This window comes from Cottoperca gobio, chromosome 2, assembly GCF_900634415.1.
Source record: "Cottoperca gobio chromosome 2, fCotGob3.1, whole genome shotgun sequence".
In the NCBI taxonomy this organism is placed as follows: domain Eukaryota; kingdom Metazoa; phylum Chordata; class Actinopteri; order Perciformes; family Bovichtidae; genus Cottoperca; species Cottoperca gobio.
Window position 1 is genome coordinate 1597696 of NC_041356.1, and position 14744 is coordinate 1612439.

Consider the following 14744-nt stretch of genomic DNA (forward strand, 5'->3'; position numbering starts at 1 on the left):
CTGAACATCAAAGCACTTCAATGTCTGAGCAACAGAGAAACTGAATTTAAAGCAAAGTTGAAAGGACTGCTCCATCAGACGCAGTGGCTTCTTTCTTCAGTGCATGAGCGTGCGTGGTGTAGATATGTTGGTGATGAAAGCGGCAGCGAGCTAACAGCTTTCTTCCTCTGCGACCGCTGTGATGTCGTTTTTTCCAATCAGGCTTACATTCAAGCACTGCGAGCTAACTGTAAGTGTGATATACTGCCGTCATGTGTTCGTAGTAAATCATGTCATCATCGGTCTCGGTAAATAAGATGCGTAATTGAAAAGAGGTGACGCAAAATGTTTGTGGCCTTGATGGTATTTTGTGCTGAGACTTTTTCAGCATCAACGTAAATGTATCTGGAGCATTGAGAAAAGATGATTGATTTGGCGGACCCTGCCACTAATAAGGAAAACTAGTATAGTTACTGAATATGTAAATACAGTGTTAGCAGATGGAAACAGAATGATTTGATTTCATGAACATTTTTAAGGATTAAAGCTTTAAAGCTGCAATATTTATACTTTTTATTATTATTTTTTACCGGAATAAGATGTAGGCTACGGCATGGGAATATTATCTTCTTCTAAGTAGATTTTAAATATATATTTAATATTTGTTATTATTTAAGCAATGTTGATTATAAAGGATTTATCATGCGTCCATATTTCCATCTGTTAATGTTGCTTTGTTCTAGTGTTTTTCAATTTATTGGTCACATATGTAAAAGAAAATTAATAAAGACAACGTTAATTGAGCCTTAAAATTCCAACCTTCCACATAGTTTCTTTGTGATACGTTGTTTCAACTGTATAACAGATACTTTCCCAAAGATTCTCTCAGGTTCCAGCAGCTGTGCTGTAAACTTTGGACCTTTTGGTTCATCTGCCCCTTGAGGAATTAGTGTCTAAGTCTACGGGCAGATGTGAACATGTTTGCAGGCCAACAAGCAGCTGAATGTTGTTTTTCTATTCTGCCCGAGTTAGAAAGGATTTACAGAACCGCTCTGTAATTTACAAGTTTTGGACGCCTGTAGCCAAACACTCCAACTGTGAAATCTTCTGAAAAATGTATCTTCGCTAAGTCAAGAGATAACGCATTGACCTTGAATGTTCCAAAAGATGTCCATTAAATAGAGTGCTTGCTGGTGTAATTGTGGGAAGACGGGTTTGGTTTGTGGCCCAGTTTCAATCAGCAGCTCCACCCACCTGCACCGCCCCGCCAGGAGCCTCGAATCCAAATCTGCTTCACAGCTGACTGTCATTACTCCTGCAATCCCCAATTAGCCTGATCGCACAGATTGTGGTTCATTAGAATCTGAAGCCGCCGATTGACCGCTGATCAAATTATCCGCACGAGTTTGAGCGTGAACAGAGTCATGCAACGGCTCCCGCACACGGAGGAGGCGGTGCAAAGCTGTTAACCCCGAAAACATACGGAGGTGCTTAGAATTATCCGACGGCTCTCTCGCATTTCTTCCTCGTCCACACTGTGTACCTGAAAGGCGCTTACAGCGTTTGTCTTAAATGCCAGCTGGAGCCTACACCTGCACACACACACTAATTCCTCTCTTCTCTCTCACACACACAATCGCAATCGTCCCCGAGTGTACTCATCAAGCCGCAGAGGAGTTCCAGATGGGGACATTATCGGGACTATTTGTTCATATACACACACACTGAAAAGTGGTGGGAGAGCAGGGGGATAAAGAATAAACAAGTGAAGGGGAAGAGAACCTCAGAGCTCCTGGTTATTTGACCAAGCGTGTTGTTCTGGTTCCATCCTCCTTGAGATTTACCTTGATGCACCCCACATATGGGTGTCAGTCCCACTCAAACAGACAGAAACAAAACAAAGAGACGGGGTCAGTACAAGGCAAATTCTTTGTTGGGGTCAGTGAGGTGTCAGTGCGAGTGACGTAAGTGAGGCTGAAGGCTCTCAGTGAGTTATGCATCTGATTACATTTAAACTAGCAGCAGATTGCTAATTTATTGTAAATCTTCCCCGACAAAAGGTGGACAAATGTATAACTGGCCTTTGTTATCGGCCATCAACATGTTAATGTGTCAAATACTTTAGTTCATCACCAAGTACCTGCAGAACTAATGACATTCCCATCAGCCTCTCTTTAGTGCTAATTAGCTAACGTTAGCATTCTAACACACGGTAGGCTACCTTCAGAACATCCGGATATGAAAGCAGTGTTGTTGTTGTTGGCCTACATGGTTAACATTATACCTGAACATCGTGTGTGTGTGTGTGTGTGTGTGTGTGAGCCTCGAACACGACTGCAGACACTTCAGACTGCAGTTTAAGTAGAAGGCATTTACAATATAATTTTCCTTTTCTCGTTGTGACTCATGGTGCAATTTAATAATCATTTAACATCAACCTCCGTTACTTCCTCCTCCAGCCTTGGTAATTCTTAGCTCCATACATCATACGGAGCAGCAGAGCATGGTCTGAGAGCGGAGGACTGGAAATCAAAGCTACCCTCAAGCAGGGCGAGTCATTTAGAATGATCCATTGAAGGGTCGATGTAGTCGAGTTTTTAAAGTAATGGAAGATTTTTCCCTTAGGGACTGAGGGAGGGTTTGTTAAAGGGTCACTCTACCAATTTTAAACATCAAGATCAGTTTAGTGGTCATGAGAGGACCGCTCTATACGTCTGAAGACAATGTAAAGGGAAGAAACGGTTGAATACGAAGCTTAGCATCAAAATGTGTGCAGCTTAAAACGGGAGCAGCTTCCTGTTTCAGGGTCAAGTGCACAATAATGCCTGGAATAATGCCAGTGTGTTCTTCTTCAGACTTCACAACACAAACAGAAGGTGAGTGTGGGTTTAGCACTGCTGGAACATCAGCGGAACGTTCTATAGAAACGAGTCACAGGTTAAACCTCTTCACTGTAACACTGAGCAGACTGCAGAGGGCCCAAAGAGAAACACAACAACTCCATATTCAAAGTCTCAATAAGGGTCGAGGGTCACCTACACTTTCCTGGACTGGAAATAACATTTTAAATCCATTTTCCCATCATGCAACACTGTGGGGTCATCCAGTAAATGCAAAGGCTCATGGGACTTTGTTATGGACTGTTACTGTTGTAGTTTTTTAATTATGTTCTGTTAATGTTTTTGGGTGTGCATTTATGGTATCTGGGTCTAAGTGTTTGTGTGATTCATGAAGTTCATAGAGCTCACCAAAACACACTCACCGTCTGAATATGTATTTGATTATGAGTCATGATTGGGGATAGATGATAACACATCAATAATACGGCTGACACATAACTCTTCAGTGATGTTGAACGTACATGTGGAAACAGTTGTTTAATGTCTTCTGGAAGAAAAAAGAACCCAGATGATGTCATGATGATGTCATCAGGGTCCTCTCAGTTGAAGCTTGGAGACTGATTTAACAGAAGGGGGGTTTGGAGGTTTACATGGATATTTACCAGCGACAGCAAACAAATTGAATCATGGGAAATGTAGGAACTAGATCTATTTGGAGCTGAACTTATATTAAGGCAGGACATCTCGGCCTCTGCTGCTTCGATTTTGACCGTTTTTGTTTTAAACCCGTGTTTGTCCCCCCAACGTTTTGGAAGTACTTCTTGGCCCAGTGGTTGAGCGGACATTTCAGCCAGGAAGTGACCCACAATCCAAAGTGACTTTAATTTCTGGAGCCATAAACAGACTGCAGCAGACTTTGCTTGACATTCCTCGCTGCTTTAAATAATACTCCTGTGATTATGCAGAATGTGCGATTATGTTGCCACTTTGGGTTAATCAGCATCAGTGTGTGCTGCATGTGTTGACACACTTTGTCAATCCCTCCTTGTAATTAGCACCAGGAGGCTGACATGAAGACTTCTCCCAGCTGACAGCTCGTATTTATTCTAAATCACACACACAACACAAACGCAGAGGTAGCCTGCCAGCTAATCATCACAGGGACGGATTTCACACATTTACACACATTCAACCCGAGAGGAGGCGACTCAGGTGCTGTCTGTTTGTTAGAATAAAACCTGCATATTTATGGATATTGCGGCTTCTTCTATTAGTTAATAAGTTTTTCGGAGCTTAGTCAAGAGAAACCAGATCGGTGCTCGCACTTTAATCTGCTCACCTCCTGCTTTGCTTTGTATACGGTCTTCCTTCACTGTGTCACAACATTATGAGTAGGGATGCCCGTGAAAACGAAGTGCACCATGTGCCCGGTGGATCAGGATCACACGGCAGACTGTCGACCACAGTCAGACATCTATTCATCTCGTTTGCTGCCATGATGGGGAGAGTTCTGAAAAGAAGAGCCACAGTGCCCCCTGCTGGAGGAGATAACACAATGCTATGTGCCATGTTGACATGAGGTAATTCAAGGAAAGAATATAACATGCCAAACATAAATACATGTGTACAGAGATGTTGAATCATTAACTTAAATTATTTATTTTTTTGGACATTTTTTAATGCTTTATTTTAAGAATCCCATCATTTCCTGGAAGGTTTTTTGGGAATAATAACAATTTAATTTAGTCCTAATTATTCCGATTTAGAATTTTAATCCAGGTCCATTGAAGCCAAATGATGTTTGAAGAAAGATGATTGTTTGATACTACAACACATAATCTAAATCCTATCAGTGGTTGTTAACAAAATAAAGACATGACAAAGGTTTACCTGGAGTACTTTAAATATGTATGTTTTAACTATATAAATATGTTTAAACAGTTATTCTATATAAATTTGAAAGATAAATCGGGTGGTATTAGAAATGTTCAGCAGGTACTACACACTGATTTCTACCCTTCATGAATTTACTAAGTGTCACAAAATATCAGTGTCAAAGCCCATATGAGTAGAATTTCTCCTGTTTCATCATATTTCAAATTAATTGATCGAACGTTGTTGTTTGTAGAAAAATAAAACAATCCTGTTGATACATCCTGATACAAAAAAATCTGTATTTTTGTCTGCCTGTAAAACACACATCAGTCAAACTGAACTCTGGCCTCGGGTGTGTTCGAGTTGTTCCTGCGTGTGATCAGTCAATCCAGGAAGCGGTCCAGCATCATCTGGATGTTCTGGAAAGAGTCTCTGCCCAGGTAGTCGGCCTGGCCGGCCTCCCACAACCTGCGATGCTGCAGTCGCTCTGCCTCTGTCTCCGCAGCACTCTGCCGTGATCAAGTGGGACAGTAAGAAGAAACATCAGAATCTCTGCACAGGCCTCATCTTATCTTTTTGCACACACAGAAAGTTAAAATCACAAATGAAAGATCCTCATCTTATGAACACTAACCTACACAGCTAACCAGTGTCTTATATTACGTTCAATATGTGTCGTTATGTAACAAAATATAAAGTTCAGGGATTCCACTATACACATTAAAAACATGACAAAACAACCAAAAACAGTATTGCATTCCTGCAGTGCATTTTTTGCAATTTACATCAATTCGTACCGCAATGCAACTTGGGAGTCATAGTTAACTCCTCTACTTGGGGTTTGACTTCTTTTGTACTTTATCATCAAATGCACAAACAAAGTTTCAAGATATGAATAGCGAGCGGTTGGAAATATGTAGACATCACATAACATACAGGATGTGCGTCAGTGTCGGAGGGCTCAGCGCTGTCCTCCAGCCCCTCTGCTCCTAAAGCTGAGTCCTGGACCTCTGTCCTCTCAGGTGTCCCGGACTCTTCCTCCACCGCTGTGCTCCCTGTGTGGGAACACTGCAGACACCACAGGCGCGTGACTCTTCAGTGCACTCATGTCGCAGCGGCAGAGCGAGAGGTTTGACTTCTTGCTTCACTCTCACTGCGGAGTGCTTGATAACTGTGTTGATGTATGTTCACGGTGTGCTCGGGCTTATCTTACAAGCTCCCTTTTAAGCACAATACATCAAGTGGAAACGAATGAAACAAGTGACAAGAAAATGAAGCTCAGAGGCCTGTGACAGATAATGGCATCTGTGTTCATTTTTTCTTTTCTTGCTCCAGTCAAATGCAGTCAAGCGGAAAAAGTAAATTAACAGGAACTAACAAGAGGCCCTGGAGCTGCCAGACAATAACAATCACCATGATGTATTATAAACAAATGCCGCCACGCTAATAAGGTCATTCATTAAGCTAATTCATGGATTGATTGAAAATATTTCTAATTTCTACTTACTTGGCTTCACAAAGAATATTTGTGACTTCAATTGAACTCTGAGTTAAGGATTTTCTTTTCTTTGGAGAAGCTAGCAGTTTCCCCCTGCTCCCATTCTTTGTGCTAAACTAGGCTAACGTGCCCCAGACCCGTCTCTATCATGTCTCGTCCAGTTTGTTAAAGTTTTACTTCCAGTCTCGTCAGTCACTGTCTGTCATTGCACTTCCTGTTTTATTTTGTACTTACATCTTGTCCCTCATTCCAGATCCCTTTACTTCCTGTCTTTGTGGTTTCCCACCATCATCAGGGTCTGCCCCGCCCCTGATTGTTTCCATCTGTTCCCACTCAACTCATGTATAAATAGTCTCCCCTGGTCTTGTGCCAGTTTGTCTTGTTATGTTCCTGTGTCATGAACCAGTGTTTTGCAAGTGAAGTATTTTAGTTTACACTTTACTGTTTCTGGTGTTGTGCATTTGAGTCTTCCTGCCCTGTGTCTGAGATCCTAACAGTCTCCGTACTGGATATTAAGCTTGATATATGTATTTGCCCTGTGTTTCTGACAGACGAGCTGCTAAAGGTGTGATTGCTGCCCCTCCACTAGTCATGTTGAACTAATCTCTGGCCCCTGAACACACAGATCCAAGTGTTGGTGCTCAGCTCACTGTCTCTGGTTCAGGCGGTGAATGGAGCCTCTCTGAAGGCAGGGGAAGATGCGCGAGCGGTGGATCGGAACTGTCCAAGTTTTTTCTCACTGGCATCTCGGCTTCTCTTTCTTGGATCTGCGAAGACAATGGAGGATGTTGAGTGTTGGGCAGCCGTGTGTGTGTGGGGCCCGGCTGCCCGGCTGCCCGGCTGCCCGGCTGCGTGTTTATGTTCCCGCCAAAACTCTGCAGCAGCTTATGTGACTGATTAACTACAGAGGGAGGGGAGGTAAACATCAGGGAAATGTTCTGCTCGAGTGTTTGGAGAGAACCTGCAGAGCGTCCGCCAGATATGGCACATGGTTGACTTTACTGCTGAACTCTACATTTATGATCACAACCAGTTAGTCAAACTAATACCTAGACATTTTTTTAACAATGCATTACAGGGAAATTATCACTTTATTTTACTGGTCCCAGCCCATAATTTTCAAAATTCTACCGTATATTTATATTAAAGTTCCTGGAAATGACTACAGGGCAGATAGAGATTTCACTTCCAGTTAATTAATGCTGTTTAATGACAGATGTGGAGGAGAAAAAAGTCCAATAATAAATTAATAGTGCCTGAATATGTACGTGGGTTAGTGAGGTCATATTTTTGTCATATATTTTCCTTCTTGTCATCAACTCCCTTGTGCATGTCCTGACAACTACTGTGTGCGTATCACAGCCTGATGTATCTTCTTGTTAAAAACTCATCAGTGAGCCACACTGTAGCACTGACATGTTCCTTCATTACCATGAACACACACGCGACACTTTATTTTCACTCAATCCTACACGCACGGTTCTGCTGACACAAATACTCATTAGAGCACCAAATGTGGAATTAATCCGCCGCTGAAAAATAGTCCCACGACAAATGCACTGTTTTCCCCTGTTAACTCAAACAGGAATGACAGATATTAACAGAAATGAAACTGTATAGTAGAAGAGCCGGATATGGAAGCAGGAACCTTCCAGTTACCAGACTGATGTATTTTGTTCACGCAGATATTTTGACATAGAAAGAAAAACACCAGGTTTCTTTTTACTAATAACATGAATCATGGCTGTATTCCATTCAGGTGGGACTTTTCCACCACCCTGGTACTGTGTATGCTGGCTCCCTGTCTGGTTTAGAGATTTCAGATCACATAGATGTTTGGTACCTGCTGTGGTGTCTCTGCTACAGATGATGTTGTGTAGCTGAGGTATTCCTTCCACCACTGAGACACAAACTGTTGCAGGTGTGAGCTGTTCCTGTCACCCCTCAGGCTGCTGGAGCTCCAGGGTTTCACTGCTCCTAAGAAGTGCACGATCTTTGCATCGTGGCCAAACCTGCAGGAGCAAAACTTTCCTAAACACTGTGCTTGTACGTCACAAAGTACATGGTGTAACTGAAACATACCGGTCAACATTGGAATTTCAAAATAAGGGAAATTTTTTGGCGGATTCCGTCCATATTTTAACAGCTCTCAGCCCCCCAGCCCCCACCCATATAATGTAAATGTAAACACATAAGGGACGGGTATAGGCCCATACATTCAGGAAATGCATGTTTATGTAAAGTATGTATTATATTTATTAGTTATTATCATCAATTTATTTGATGATTGATGAGTTGTGTGGCTTGTGTTTCCCCCACGAGGACTTCCTTGCGATGTCAGAGTCGGGGAACATGTCCGCTACACTGCGACTGAAATCAACGCAGAAGCTGAAGGCTACATTATTTTTGGCGCAAAACATCGACATCTTTCCCTCAGCTTTGGTCACTTGGTCTGCCTCCGACACAGTTCTTGTCACGCATGAAGTCATTGACAGTGTATGTTTTTGTGCCTCGTGCTTGTGCTTGGACGATTTTTCTTGCTGGCGAACATCGCTTATTCGGCCGTGTGCGATGCTAACATCTGAATGGCACACTTTACAAAAAGCACGAGTTTGCCCGACTCTGCTTTTTATTAAATAAGGGAAGGTCTCCTCCCATTTGGCTAGGTACTTACATAACGTTTTAACTTGTTTGGCAGGTACAACTGCGTCTCCATCTATCTCCCGTTCACTGTGACTCTCATCATATGTTTTCGTCTTCTTCTGTGTTATTGTTCCTGTTTTCTTCTTCTGTGTGTTTACTGCCGGATAACGTTTTTCAGCTCATGTTAAACATAATACTGCCATCTGCTTTACCGGAGGCCACTTTACACTTTTTTTAATTAGGCCTTTTTTTTTGAAAGGTTAAAAATACGGGATAATCCCGAGAAAAACGGGAGGATTGACAGGTATGAACTGAAATGGGCTAATGCACGTGAAACTTTTGTGTCGGCCTGTAAATGTGCAAACACACACAGGCCGTGCACACACTCACTGTTGGAAAGCGGGCAGGTAGCTGTAGAGGGAGCTGGCACTGAGGTTGTAGACAAACGGCAGATGTTTATTGATGTCTTCCACCGGCCAGCTGCTGAAGAACGAGTTCAACAGGCCCTGGTCCCCTCCTAGTACATAAAACAAGTATATGTACCTGCCATGTCTATGTGTGTAAATGGAGATGTATTGATGTAAAGTTGAATGTGGGTTAACAGTAGATGTCTCCCATATAATATATGTAGCAGTATATGCATCAGTTACAAAACGTAGGTAATACTTTATAATACATGCATCCAGTAATTTAACGCGTAAGTCCTCTTTACTTACGGTGAAATATCGTCTTATGAATCAGTACATATACACGTGTAAATATGTACTGATTCCAACAACGATATTACATCTTAAGTAAAGAGGAATTACAGGGGAAATTACTCTTTAAATTCTGGGTCATAAAGGCACATTATTCCGAAACCCCGAATGCCCGAAAAATGTCCCATTGGCTCTAAAGCTCATTGGTCCCTCTGTCCGTTACCCCGAAAACTAAAGGCCCATTTCTCTGAAAATACTCACTCTGCCTGCAACAAACAGAAGCACATTGCTAATAATAATTATCTAACTAATCTCACTGCTCATACCTAAACCTAAACAACCCAACCAATACTAGCCAATCAGAGGGCGGGAGCATCCCCTGTCATTCTGCATAATAATTAGCCATGTGCTTCTGTTTGTTGCAGGGAGAGTGTGGATTGTTTTGGAACAATGGGCATTGTTTTCGGAGTATTGGGGTTTTTGGAACCCTGAGGATCAGTCACTGCGAGTATTCAAACTCAAAATCCTGGGATTAACAAACAAACATGTCCTCTTTTAATTTTGTAGGATTGTATTCAGTTGAGTTGTGGGTATTCAGAGCACACAGTGCAAGTCATGTGTTTACCATCAAAGCTGCCGTGCTGCAGGGCATGATCCAGGAGGCTCCTGTGAGTGTGGAGGGACGGGCTGAAGACAAACACGCCAGAGTTGAAGCAGTCGGGCCAGCCGGGATCAGGAGCCGCCGACAGCTCATCTCTGTCGAACAGCTCGTCCACGTTACACAGAACCTGAGAGAGGAGGGATACAATATACATATATAAATAAAATAATAGTGTAGATGGAGAGATTAGGGGGAGAAACAGGAAACATTCCAGTTGTATTTCCTAAGAATGAAGTAAGATACCAATAACAACAGTTGTATGTAATGTAGATCCAAGGGAGTAGAGATATTTGGTTGAGCAAGATGAGCAACAACACCGAGTGTGTGCACAAGTACAGATGTATGTGCAACCTTGAACTCTACGTTCATCTGTGTTTAACATGAGAACATGTTTACACTGTGCACACAGAGACTGAGGAACATGCTCCTCAATGTCCACTAACATGCACGCTGGTATTGATTCCAAATGAACATGTTGGACATCACCGGCCTGCAGTTCACAACATGAATGGATGACACTTAAAAGAGACTGACTGTGTGCTGACTGAGTAATGAGATAGTATAGCAGGGTCAATGAGCCGGCATGCTCACGTGCTACATGTGAACATCTTCTTTGTATCACTTTGTGTGTGTGTGTGTTGCTATGAAGACAGTAATGTGTAGCGAATGTGTATTATTGTTGTTAGAAACATGGAACCTTATTAATATTATTTCTTTCACTTTCATTGATATTTTTCCTTTATTACATTTATAACGTTTAACTAATGGTTTCAATAATTGATGGTCAATAAATGATTAATTATTGGTTATTAGCAATAGTGATCGGATCTATTTTAGTGTATTAGGCATAAAATATATATTGACTTTTTTCATACGCTGGGATTCTGCTAAGCTTACAGCACAATTAGTTCTCTTAATTCAAGTATAAAACTGCTTTTGTTTTTAACAGCAGATCTAATTTTGATATTTTGCCAGTGGAATGCTTTTATTGTGAAGGAGCTGCAACAGGAAATGTTTGGTTTGTAGGTTAACAGCTCTGAGATATATATATATATATATATATATATATATATATATATATATATATATATATATATAAATATAGATTCAGGCACAAGCTGTAGAAAGCTGCTAATCATGGTATCTCTGACATAAAATATTACGCATAGCGGTCACATTATGTTTCTGTATGTTCACAACTCACAAGCGTGTCAGCATCCAGGAAGACACATTTGCTGTAGTGGGTCAGAGACCAGCAGTGGATCTTGGTGAAGGTGACACCGAGCTCGGGACGTCCCAGCAGGGACAGGTTGAGACGGTCCTCACTGTCCATCACGTCCACCGTGATCACCTCATCAAACACATGCTCGAGGGCAAGCCTGGTGGTGATGACGTGTAAACATTTAAATAGTTCCATCCAGCTGAAACACATGCTGAATATTCACACAGTCATTTTTGATTATCACCCACCTCGACTGCTCTGAAACGTTTGGTGTAACCATGACGACGATGCTGCGCGTCGTCCTGTGGCGCTGTAAACTTCTGCCAACCACCGTGGCACCCATGCAGTATGAGTCTGTGGTTGCCAGGGTGACGAAGGCCTCCCCACCTACACAATGGTCACATGACAGGGTGATGTCATTGTTTTAATATAAAGTTATTTGTAGCTAAATATGTGCGCCATTAAAATTTAAGAAATGTCTGTAAATCGGTTGCGAGGATGTAAACAGGAAGCACAAATATAAATGTCTACTGTGAATAATACTACTGACTCTTAGTTATTTTCTTTCATCTGGTTTTTGTTTCTTGTTGTTTCACTAACTCTCATGTCATTCAGATTTATTCTCCTGCCCTGCAATCACCTCATTCCTTCACCTGGGTTTTGCCGCCCATCTCCTCACCTGAAGCTCATTCCCAGCCCATCAGCATATATACCAGCTCACTTCCCTTTGGTCCCAGACTGTTTTGTGTTTTTGCAAAGCTCTCCAGTGTTTCCTGTTTGATCTTTGCCTGCATTACTGATTTGTTTTGACTCTGCCTGTTTTTGGATCTTGGGTTACCTGCCTTGTTCTTGTTGATATTGTTTGCCTTTATGATTGATCTCCCTGTTTTGACCTTGTCTGTTTTTTTGACCAAGTAAACTTCTCATCATACAACCTGTCCGTATCCGCGTCGTGCTTTTGGGTTCCACCTATTTGTACCTGAGGTCTTTTCAGTAGATCCTTACGTCTACGTACATCTTTTTTTCAGTTTGAGTATTTATACACTTTAGAATGAGAAATATATATATCAAATCAAATCAAATCAAATCAAATGTATTTGTATAGCCCAATATCACAAATTATACATTTGTCTCAGTGTGCTTTACATATATACATATAGGATAGACATATAGGATTACGCTAAGATAACTGACGTAGCATTATTTACTCTTTCAATGTTGGTTAAATGTTATCAGCAGAACGTTTGGCAATTTGAGTGTTTTCTTTGTGAATAAAATGTACGTCATTATTAAACAGCGTTTGTCTCGTTTCAGGTGAGACGTGGCTCCGTATGAACTTTCTTACTCTGAACGGGTCACATGTTAACATGCTAACGTTAGCTTTGCCAGTCAGATACAGCAGCTGTAAGTATTTAGTAAGCACCTTTTTTAACAACTAGTTTGTGTGGGGCAACGCATGTTTAATTCAGTGATGTGTAAAAAAAACTCCACTTGTGTTAGAACCAGGCAAAGTTTGAAGTTAGGAACAGCTGGTACAACTGGTTCTCTTCGTAGTAATGAGGCCGAATCTCGAGCCCAATGTCAGGCCAGGACTTTGTGGTGTATGGGACAGGGTGCTGCTGGGCGCCAATAATTTTTTAATTAACAATGAAGACAAATGTATTTATTATTCGTATTTGGGACTTTTTTTTGTACTTTTAATGTAAATAACGCTGGAGTGCATCAAAATAGACGAATAGAGAAAAAAGTGCCAGAGGAGCTAAGTCCCACATGTTGGCCCCTGGCCTCCTGTCATTTTGCAGAAGTGGCCCCCGGACAAAACAAGTCGAGTATCCCTAAACTACGCTATTTAATTTACACTAATTGTATTATCTTTCTACCTCTGCATGACACAATTGTGAGGCAAAAATATGATATTAACAAAATATCTACTTTCTTACATTACAGTTCATTTAGCCGACGCTTTTGTCCAAAGCGACTTACAAAAGGTGCAAACAATCATGAGGATACAACTAACAAGCACATTATCTTCAAATCATCATCATTTAATAATAATAATAATCATAATACATTAGATTTGTATAGCGCTTTTCTATAAACTCAAAGACATTAAGAACAATAACAAGGTTTTGAAGTGGCAGCATCTTTATTCCTGGACTTTTGATATTGGAACTTGCACGTGACTATAAAATCATCAGGTTACACTTCCATTGAAATAATATTACAGTCCCATTAATATTTTCTTTCTATTCCATCATCGTTGCTAAATTTCTTTTGTGCAAATGAAAATGCGAGCTAAACATTGGCCCATGTGCAAGAGTTTCAAATCAAATCAAATCAAATTTATTTGTATAGCCCAATTTCACAAATTATACATTTGTGACAGTGTGCTTTACAGACTCTACAGGTTACGACACCCTCTGTCCTTAGACCCTCGCATCGCACAAGGAAAAACTTCTTAAAAGAAACCCCAAAATTAAAGGGGGAAAAATGGAAGAGTTTCTCTTTTCTTCCCTGATTAAAAGCTCTATGCAGCCTGCCAGCACTGAAGCACACGGACTCAGATTCTGCTCCGTATGGACGCTTGCAGAATCATCTAAAAGCACAATTCAGGAGCAGAACGGCTCTCCAATGGAACTCTTTATTCAGACGCCCTCCCTCCCTCCCTTAGCATGCAAAATGGCAAAAGTGGCAACATGCCCGGTCCTATCTGTGTAACTTTCTGATCTGTAACTTTGATTTTACTCCCACGAGTAAACTCTTATTACCGAGAGCCGACATCAGTCCAGACATGAACGTGTTAACATCAGTGTCATACCAACCAATTTAATTAAAAATGTCTTTGGCTCTATAAAGACTGTAATAGCATTTTCATACAAAAGGCTTCTCACTAATGGTTCTTTTGATGCTTTTTTCTTTTCTTTTTTCCCCATAATGGTTTTCCCGCGAGGGGGAAAAGCAGAATATTAAGTGTAGTCATGACAGTGTCGTGTTCCTGGCCTGCAGTCAGAAGCAGAGGCTTGTGAAGCGTTTGTCTGCAGAGTCTCTTCTGATTCCAAGTCAAACTGGGTCACTACAGTGCGCTCCTTTTATAATTTAACAATTCTGTACCAAAGGTTTCACAACTGAAAATCAGGAAACATGAAGAGTGCAATTTGCATTTTACAAAAACAAATTTAAATCCTTGTTTATATTATTGACATTCACCCACCTGACATTTTTGGAGCAGATCCAGAATCCACAAAGAAGAAGAGGAGCTGGCTTCACTTTGCCCGCAGAAGGGTCCTCTCTCTCTCTTACGGGCTTTGAGGAAACGGTCAAGTCAAGA

The 14744-nt window shown here is 41.3% G+C and overlaps 1 protein-coding gene across 1 annotated transcript; it reads right to left on the bottom strand.

Annotated features, from left to right (window-relative positions):
• Positions 1–4573: 4573 nt before the first annotated feature.
• gyg2 (glycogenin 2) lies at positions 4574–14707 on the bottom strand. Its single transcript, XM_029450455.1, has 9 exons — positions 14628–14707; positions 11665–11803; positions 11399–11573; positions 10159–10321; positions 9226–9352; positions 8036–8204; positions 6843–6959; positions 5631–5762; positions 4574–5203 (listed from the first exon to the last, which is right to left on the bottom strand). The coding sequence occupies exons 1-9, from the start codon at positions 14632–14634 to the stop codon at positions 5078–5080; spliced, it is 1155 nt and encodes a 384-aa protein (XP_029306315.1). The 5' UTR covers positions 14635–14707; the 3' UTR covers positions 4574–5077.
• Positions 14708–14744: the final 37 nt, after the last annotated feature.